General features: G+C 39.3%; 1 protein-coding gene across 1 annotated transcript; it reads left to right on the forward strand.

Moving 5' to 3' along the window:
• The first annotated feature begins 6,382 nt into the window (after positions 1-6,382).
• LOC146371365 (uncharacterized) lies at positions 6,383-8,293 on the forward strand. Its single transcript, XM_084952138.1, has one exon. It carries the CDS (start codon positions 6,383-6,385, stop codon positions 8,291-8,293), a length of 1,911 nt encoding a protein of 636 aa, XP_084808264.1.
• Positions 8,294-10,051: the final 1,758 nt, after the last annotated feature.

The raw sequence follows: 10,051 nt of genomic DNA on the forward strand, positions 1-10,051 counted from the left end.
CTACATTCCTTTAAATTAATTTTCTGTTGTTTACAGAGAAAAAACAAACCACAGATTCCATTAAAGTGTATCTGATCAATTCAGGCAGAAAGTTTGTTTTAAGAACATGACAAGACAATTACTCATGAGCACGCAACATTCACCATTTATTGTGCCATCTTACTCATCTGAGAAACAGAGAAATCAGTGACGTAGCTCATCAGGCTCACAATCCATCAAAACTCAAAGGTTGCTCCCTGTGAAACAATAAATCTGAACTTGGTCTTGAGCCCAGTTTGGGTGAAGATTAAATTCTGACCAATACTCTAGGAGCAGTAGTGATTCTTGTGAAGCAACAACATAAAGTCTGCATTAGGGATGCAACGATACCAATTTTTTCAAACCGATACGATACCGATACTTGGATCTGAGTACTTGCCGATACAGAGTACAAAAACCGATACTTCTACCACACACACACACACACACACACACAAATACAATTAATTGGAAGACAGGTTTTATTATATTCCCTGCCGATAAAAAATAAAATCTTAATAAAGATGACCACAAAAAAAATTTCAAGTGAAAAATAAGCACTTCTGTTAAATTATTGCAGAGTCTCCACATTGTAATTTTACAAAATATCACTGAACTATTGGCACTGTCTCGAGCTTTCAGAATAATAAATAAACACTTCTGTTTGGAATAAAACAAATACAAATTGGGTTTGCGAATAAAATAAACTTTTAAATTATTGCAGAGTGTTCATATTGTAAACAAACAAACAAAATAACTAAAGTATTTGGCATTGACGAACGAACTCCTCATCAGTCCACTGTGCCGTTAAACCAAGGACTGACATCGCGCACACACTGCTTGTCTTTACCTCTTCAGAAAGTTTTGGCACCATTATCTCCCTGATGTATGGGCAGTTGGGAATTTCATATCGCAGCTCGAGTATGCTGAGAAGACGGTGCAATCCTATGTTTTCCACGACCGGCATTGGCTGGTCATCCAGAGCGATAAAATGAGTCAGAGCCTCTGTTATTTAAACTGTCCGTGGATTTTCTCTTGACATTTTTCATCGCTTTTCCAAAACCTGAGTTAAATTTGGCTGTTCCGGTCCACACTGCTGACATTTTGTTTAGCCTAGCTACAGCAGCCTCCAGTTTCTCTTTTTTATCTGGAGTCGCCAGTCTCACTCGCCTAACCCTGTGCCTGTTTAGCGCGGGATGTCCCCCTAGTGGCCAATCTAAAAAACTACAACAGAAATGGCAAGCCACCCTCTGATTAATGAACTAAGTTGGTATCGGTTCATGGTATCGGTTAACTTTTACGAGTATGAGTACACACACATTTTACAGTATCGGTATCGGTGCATCCCTAGTCTGCATTAATGTAATGTATCAACGGGACACTTGCTATTTTAGAAAAGTTATTCTTTACATTTGCAACATTTTTAAACTTCATTGTGCTCAGTCACACCTGTTAGCACAAAACTTGAAATATTAAAATAGTACAAAACCTTTGATAAGTGACAGTAAAGATCAGTTTATAACAACTAAGACATCAAACTCTTCTATTTGTCTTCGTTTACAATTGCAACAAATTCCACAGAACCAATATCTCTGAAAATGAGTGCATGCTTCTGAAACATTTGATAATATGAATATTTCAGAAACATTAGTTTGAGTCGGCTCAATTGCAAAACAAAGGAAAAACTACTGAGTTGCATGAGATAAGCATCTGCAGAGTCCACCATTATATTGTTGTTCACATAAGTTTCTTAAACCATGAACAAATGAGCAATTGTCTAATCTGGAATGTAAAGTGTAGTCATTTAGTGACATACAAAAGTGAGAATGAGAACTTGCAAGAATAAAAAAACAAACAGTAAAATAAAAACTGTCCTTAACGCTAAGGCAATTGTACGCTGTGAGCATACAATTACAGTTCTGCATGGCGTTCTGCAAGAGTCTGTTTCTTAGACCATGCACTAGTGAGACACACTGCCTTCCACCAATGTTCATTAGGACGTTCTGAATGACTTCAAAGATGCCCTTAAGTTCCTTTGGATAGTCTATGTTGAGGGCAAAAAGAAGACCCATCAGCATGGAAATGGCACTTGAGACATCCCTCAGATTAGACAGGATTACTGCCGCCTCAAGGACAACCAACACATCGATGATGCCTTCTTCTTTCACCATCACAATGCCAACTTTCATCCTCTTAGAAAACGTGTCTTCAATACCTGTCGGCTATAAAAGGGTTCAAAGACAAAAAATAAATAAAATTACACAACATCCCTCGTGCTTAAGAATTCATGTCTTTCCAAAGAAGAGCCACACTGATGCCTTGGATGATGCTGATTGGCTTTGGGTAACACTTATTAGTTGTTAAAGATTTTTCAGAATGAGATATGCACCCCCATGTTACAAATCCATTTCTTGCTTTAAACAAAGACCATGTTCATAAATAACTGAGCATGTCTTCAATTGCAGAATTCAAACTAAATTTTCAATTTAAATGGTAAATGGCCTGTATTTGTATAGCGCTTTATTAGTACCTTAAGGGCTCCAAAGCGCTTTACACATTCAGTCATTCACACACATGGGTGGATGACTGAATCGTGGCTCAAGAGTTGACAGTTTGTCTTATAATCGGAAGGTTGCCGGTTCGAGCCCCGGCTCCGACAGTTTCAGTCGTTGTGTCCTTGGGAGAGACACTTCACCCGTTGCCTACCGGTGGTGGTCAGAGGGCCCGGTGGCGCCAGTGTCCGGCAGCCTCGCCTCTGTCAGTGCGCCCCAGGGTGGCTGTGGCTACAATGTAGCTGCCATCATCAGTGTGTGTAAATTTAAATCTACTTATGCTAAATATTGGCTGTGCTCTAAACCAAATCTGGCTGAGAATACATGAAATGTGTAAACTGCAGCCACACTACAGGATCAGATTGTGGCTCCATAGACAATGCTTCTTTGATCAGTTTATTGATTAAAGTTTATTTTTCCCCCTATAGTAACAGCATAAAAAAGAGCATATAGACATGGCTGAACAGGTTGCATAATTGGCACTGAATATCAACATCCACCTTTACCCAGCTGCCCAATGACTCTGGGCCAGTAACCTTTAATTGCTTACCCAGTCTACACAGTCTCTTTTCCAGGGTCCAGGACATTTCACCAAAGTATTGCCCCCCACAGCTGTAGCAGCCACTGCAGCCCCTTAAATATCCTAATATCTCTGCCATTACAAAATACAATGTGAGAAATCAAACGTAAAGCTGAAGTGAACAGTACAGCAGCGAAATGTCAAAGACCCTGGTGAAGACACGAATAAACACAAGACACTAATAATATCAATGCTAGCTTGCCAGTTAGTTTCTCTGAAACCCAGACCATCTCCAGTGTCAAAGATCTTGTAATAATACATTTGGTGAGGAAAAAGTACATGTTTTCATGTGGCATCTATTGTTTCATAGATGCCACATGTTTCATTTAAAATCCACTGTGGTGCTGTCATTATTAATTTACTGAAAGAAACAATGCTAACCTTCACAGTCTTGAGAGTGTGTGAGGGATCTTTCTTTAGAAGATGAGGTCCTCTGTCCTCTTCCTTTGTGTAGGGCTCTGGTCAAAGAAGTCAAAAAGAAAACAACACTTTTTAAACAGTGTTTATGAAGCATGTAGACAGCTCCAAACTCACAGCTTTTTGATACATAATTCCATCAATATATGATTATCATTGGAGATTTTGAATCAGGCTTATCAGGACATTCAAGTAGAATATGATATCCAACCTACCACCAATATACACAGTAAAAGTTACCACACTAAATGTCCAGTTGTGAAATATGATGACAGACTTTACTTATCAGCTTTCTTTCAATGAGTTCATCAGTTGAACTGGATAACCTCAAACTTAAACAAAGGATTAGATTTCGCAGTTGAACACTTACATCATCACCGAAGCATTTTATGAGCCTAGTCAGCCCTCCTATGCCGCTCTTGATTTTGTACAGCTCCACGAACCTCTCCATAATGGTCAAGCACAGCAAAAAGGAACCTTTCAGGTCAACAGATGTAAGACGGGCAAATTCTGCTTCAACCTGAGCAACAGAAGAAGAGGGGTGGGGAGTACAGGCAGAATAAAAAAAATATTCTTTGAGACCCAAATTTAAGCAAACCGTCATCTGAGGCCCATTAGAGAAAACACAAACACACAAAAGCAAACAAACAAAAAGATGCACTTTACCTGCCGTTCAGCGAACAAGGAAGTTCAGAGAACAATAAGCTCTGTCTTGAAATCTTTTAAAGTAGAATGATTGTGAAAATGACTTATGTGATGTAAAACTTTAGTAAACGTGCGATTAAAAGAACACCGAGTAAAAGGACAAGTAACAATTTCCTTATTCCTCAGATGTTTACCTTGATGAGCAATATACTGCTTTAGTCCAACTGCCTCATTACAGTTACACAACAGGCTTTTTACATTAAAGCCAGCAAGTCCATTACATACTCCCTTTTTATATCTGAAATACTGTGCACATTCTGTGTATATGTAGTGGACAGCAATTTACCCAAAAGAGTGCAAAGTTTGCAAGTCCACCTCATTTAAATGACAAAGTCAGATGTGATCATCTAGACCTGTGAAAACAAATTAATGACAAACCTGCAGTTATGGATGTTATTACAACCACAAGAACCTAAACAGTCTGCTCCATTGCTTTTGTTAATGAATCATTTGTTGGTAGCACGTCTGAATATTTAGTTTATGCCACCTGCATGCGATCATCAATATTACTTCTTAAGAAGTACCCTGACACTACAATCTTTATATCATTTGTTCTACAGAGCTATTAAGTTACAATGTAATTTGTGGTGTTTCCAATATGACAAAATGCACAAATTGTAACTTACCATTTGACTCCACTGACAAAAATAAATCCCCAGCATCAAGTTTGGCTTCACAGACCTAAAATAAGTAAAATAAAAATATATGTTATAATTATATTGTTTTCGCCATTTATTCATGTTTGCTAATTTTCTGACATATAAACAATGTTAGTTTTGTTACAATACAGGGAATGCAGCTTAATTCAAAGGTAAATTATGCAAAAAAAAACCAAAAAAAAACCCTTCTGCAGTATATCATGCCAAAAATCAGTGTCTCTTATGCCAATTATTTTATCACTACAGGTCTTTTAGTATGGAAACTCACACAATCTGGTCATACTGATCACAAGAGTCCAAAAATAAGTTAAAATAGTGAGCTGTTGTTAAGCATAAAGCATTTCAGGGTAACAAATAACTGCACAATATAATTAAAGCAAAAAATAAAGACACTGGAGGACTATCTGATAAAAACTAATATAATGCTGGTTTGTAGACCATATTTTGTCTCAATCCTCAGTGCACTCTTGCAGCTTAGCATGCAGCAGTTAATAACAACTTAAGTGATTACATAGGGGTAAACAGATGACAACAAGCATAGCAGTCCTGCCAGAAAGTTCTTTTTGAACCCAGTCAGTTATTGGAAATATTGCCAAAATGAACTTCCACCAAAATACAACAGCCTGTGAACTTGGAAGAAATTTACAAGTACAGAGACAATATGAAATAAGCTTTATTAACTAGCTGACTTATTAAACATTCGCACATAAATAAGTGACATCATATTCAGTACTTACTTTTGACAGTTCACTCTTCGGCCGCTCCCTTCTGCCGTATTTTGCGGCAAAATTATCCACACCCACCGCCGCGCTATGAGTTGTGGGATATATGGGACCACGCTTGATATTTGGGGAAATCGACGGCGCATTTGGAGTACGCATTTGAAGTACACTTCGAATTGGGACAGCCGTCGTCGCGTGGCGGTGACGTAATCGCACTTAAAACGCATACTTCAAGCGTGCAGACCCTGAATTGGGACACAGCCACAGTTACTAACGCCGTTAAAATGAGTTTTTCCGCAGCAAACTGAAGGCTGATTGGCTGGCTGCTCTCACCTGTTAACGCGCCACAGGTAAAGTTTCATTCAGCATCTGAAGTGAAAAACTCTCAAATAATCCAGCGGCTTTTCTGTCGCGTGGAACTTTTATCGCGACGTCAACAACAACTCTCGGCCGGAGGGTACATAGTAACGGTTGCTAAGCAGTCGCTAGGGGCGGGGACGATGGAACAGTCGTTTCCTGTGACGTAACCGGCTTGCCTTTGAACCTTTGAACTTCTGTTTGACGTCATCAGCCAAAAAACCTATAAATAGGAGCAGGAACCGTCTCTGAAACAGCAAACTTGGAACTTGCATTTTACACGCTTTCAACGTGGAAGGTCCATTTCAGACGCGATCAACTCTAAACCTAACAGATAGTCATTTAACCCATTCTAACACACAAGTATTAGAAATGGAAAACCTAAAAACAGCGAACATTAAGGAACTGACAGTAGCACGTCTTCTTCCTGTCATCAAATCGTTTTATGAAAATATGACAGCTGAGCAGTGGCGTTCCATGAAATCAGGAGAGCCTGACATAGCCACTAAGACTCTTCTGGCAGAGGCCATTATAGAGATCATTGAAATTGCTTCAAAGCACTTTCTAATGATGGCTCAGATTGCCAACGTTGAAGTATCAGAGGAGGCTTTTTTGGACAACATAGGTACGATACTTCCAGAGCCTTTGGCAGAAGCTTTGACAATGGATGGTCAGGGCCACAAGGTTAGCACCAAAGAGCAGCTGTTCGCTAAAGAGGTTGTGCGCAGTGTTCAATCTGCTCAGTCTGCTGACACAAAAACAAATTTATCTTCGGAGAGTGACCGCATTGTTCCACCAAAACGCCTGAACAACATGATCAGCCGTTTTGGTGAGAGAATGATGAAAGCTTTCTTTTTAATGTGGCAGCATCTCGGCATGAGCATTGACACCATTAGCGACACTGAGTCAGAGGCGGAGACTGAAAGTTTAGATAGCCAAGATGTCCCAAAGGAACAACTAGATAGAGAACATGAAAAACTCACGGTGGGCTCCCAGGACAGCTTCAATACTTCAGCTCTGAAAACTGCCATCGAAAAGGCTGTTGCTCAGTTTTCCCCAGTTGTGGATCAAACTGAAGATCCTGAGTATAACAGGCCGCAATCAGTAATAAGTGAAGAGAGTCAGCTATTTGCAAAAGAGCTGACTGGTTCTCTTCAGGCAGAGATTGAAGATTCCCCAGAGAGTGATGAAGTTATCACTCCCACAACATTTAAAGAGAAATTGAAGCAGTCGCTAAAAAAGCATTCACATAATATCAAATCGTTCCTTGCGACGCAATTTGCAAAAGCAGCAATTCTTCGCGCGGCCAAAAACGTCAGGGCAGCATTTCAGAGAACAGGGAAAGACGAAAGCAGTGAATCGGTGGAGCAGCTTGTTCGTGATGTTGATTTTCTGCTTCAGACCGTAAAAGATCTGAGCGAAAATGAAACCTGTGAGCTTGAACTATTTAAAAACATTTCTATTTATAAACGTATATGGTTCACCAAGCAGCTCACGGACATGCTCGACCACCATGCTTCACAGGGCGTGGCACCTGAAATTCTACCTGATCGTTTCAGGAGAGCGTACATCAACAGAAAGGTCCGCGTTTTCTTAGCACTCATGAGATGGTGGTTTTTCACCCAGGCTGAGAGCCAGAGTCAGAGCGTAATGCTCGCAATACTTGGCGCAGAGTCAGTGACAGAACCGGAGTCAGTGACAGAACCGCAGTCAGTGACAGAACCGGAGTCAGTGACAGAACTGGAGTCAGTGACAGAACCGGAGTCAGTGACAGAACCACAGTCAGTGACAGAACCGGAGTCAGTGGCAGAACCGGAGTCAGTGACAGAACCGCAGTCAAGCGTCCCAACGTCCCATCCAAAACCTGACTATATTGTACCAGATGCTTCTGCACGTAAAGCTTACATTAAAATAATTCTTCACAAATTATTTAGCCGTATAGCTAAAAAATTAAACATCATGTGCACCTGTGGCTGCTCAGAGAACATCCACAGTTGGCTTCTGGAAGAAGTATGGGACCAGCTGCAGGATAAAGAACTTATTATAACTCCCCAAAACCTTAAAAATCTTGAAAAGCGCATTCTTAAAGACCTGCGCGATGTCTTTGGGAGTGTAGAAGATGTTCAAGTAGCTCTGGAGTTACAGAAATCCATAGCTGTAAGACTCATTGCAACTAGCTTGACTGAACATCTGTCACAACCAAAGAAGACGCCGTCTGCCATTGTCAGGTTTTTCACTGCACTGGCCAAAGCCATCACCAAGCCGTTTAAACGCACAACTTAAAATGGTGGCTTTGAACACCAACTCAGTATTGGTCTTTTTTCTTTCAGACCAATACCTAAATACATAACATCAAAAATGTCGTAGCAAGAGAGAAATTTGATAAGAAGTGGATTCAAGTCCCCCAACCGGTCTCGGCAGATGGCCGCCCCTCCCTGAGCCTGGTTCTGCCGCAGGTTTCCTCCCGTTGAAAGGGGGTTTTTCCTGCCCACTGTCGCCAAGTGCTTGCTCATAGGGGATCATCAGATTGTTGGGGTTTTCTCTCTTGCATTGTAGGGTCTTTATAATATAAAGCACTTTCAATCAGCTTTTGTTATTGGGCCCTATTTAAAAACAGTTAATTAGCAATTTGTTAAAAAATATCCAGATCAATAAAACAAATTCAAAATTTTAACTTGTATTTCTGTCTCTTTTTATTTTCTGTCTTTTTATTTCGCAGGCTAAATAATGCAATTCACTGAACTTCATCTTCTGTTTTCTTTTGAGATGCATAAAAAAGTCAAGTTAGACGAGCAATCTTATAAATATGAGGCTGTACTCAAGCTCTCAAGGTTACTTTGTGTATCAGCTGTTGATCAAGTCATTTCTTTGTGTGTGACAGAACAAATGTACTTTTAAATAACTCATGACCGAAACTAGGAACGTTTGGCATACACCATGAATTCATTTACTAGACGATGTAACTGATGGAAAAACTGTGACTATGTGAGGGAGGGAAGATCGATTAGCCAGGAGTAGCCTCAGTGTAGCTGTCTGTAAGTACACTGAAATGTCATTAAAGAAGCATATAGAAATACTAATGTTTCTATACGTGTGTAAATAAATTACAGTGATTGTAAAATAAAACGCAGGGTCGACCCCTTAAAATTTGAAGTTAAGTCAAGAAATAGTGTTTGTTCTTGTAACACAACCAAATGTTATGTTGATGAAAAATCACATGTTGTCTAAACTTTCGTCCTAGTTTAGTTGACTGAGATTTGTTAGTCAGTTCAACTCCTTTAATTGTCATTTTTACTTGGGAAAACCCTTTCAGCTAAATTCAAATAATCTATTGTTTAAACTCTTGTCCTAGTTCAGTTGACTTGGGTTTTTTAGTTAATTCAAATACTTTAGTAGTTCTTTTAACTTAGGAATCTATTTTAGCTTAACTAACATAATCTGCTAGCTAAGTTGATTTAAGTTTATTAATTAACTGAGCTCCTTAAGGTAGCTGAGTGAACTCGTGAATCAGTTTCATTTTAATTATCAGAGTTGATTGACTGGATGTAAAGAAAAATGTGTATTGAACATCTTAAGTATTTTTTTTTAGCTTTCCAACATCCATTTCAGCAAAACTACCTGTTAGGTTTATCTTAGATCTCAGGTTTAAATATCTACATTCCTTTAAATTAATTTTCTGTTGTTTACAGAGAAAAAACAAACCACAGATTCCATTAAAGTGTATCTGATCAATTCAGGCAGAAAGTTTGTTTTAAGAACATGACAAGACAATTACTCATGAGCACGCAACATTCACCATTTATTGTGCCATCTTACTCATCTGAGAAACAGAGAAATCAGTGACGTAGCTCATCAGGCTCACAATCCATCAAAACTCAAAGGTTGCTCCCTGTGAAACAATAAATCTGAACTTGGTCTTGAGCCCAGTTTGGGTGAAGATTAAATTCTGACCAATACTCTAGGAGCAGTAGTGATTCTTGTGAAGCAACAACATAAAGTCTGCATTAGGGATGCAACGATACCAATTTTTTCAAACCGATA

This window comes from Perissodus microlepis, chromosome 15 (genome assembly GCF_051167445.1).
Source record: "Perissodus microlepis isolate ML-2025 ecotype Zambia chromosome 15, ASM5116744v1, whole genome shotgun sequence".
Lineage (NCBI taxonomy): Eukaryota > Metazoa > Chordata > Actinopteri > Cichliformes > Cichlidae > Perissodus > Perissodus microlepis.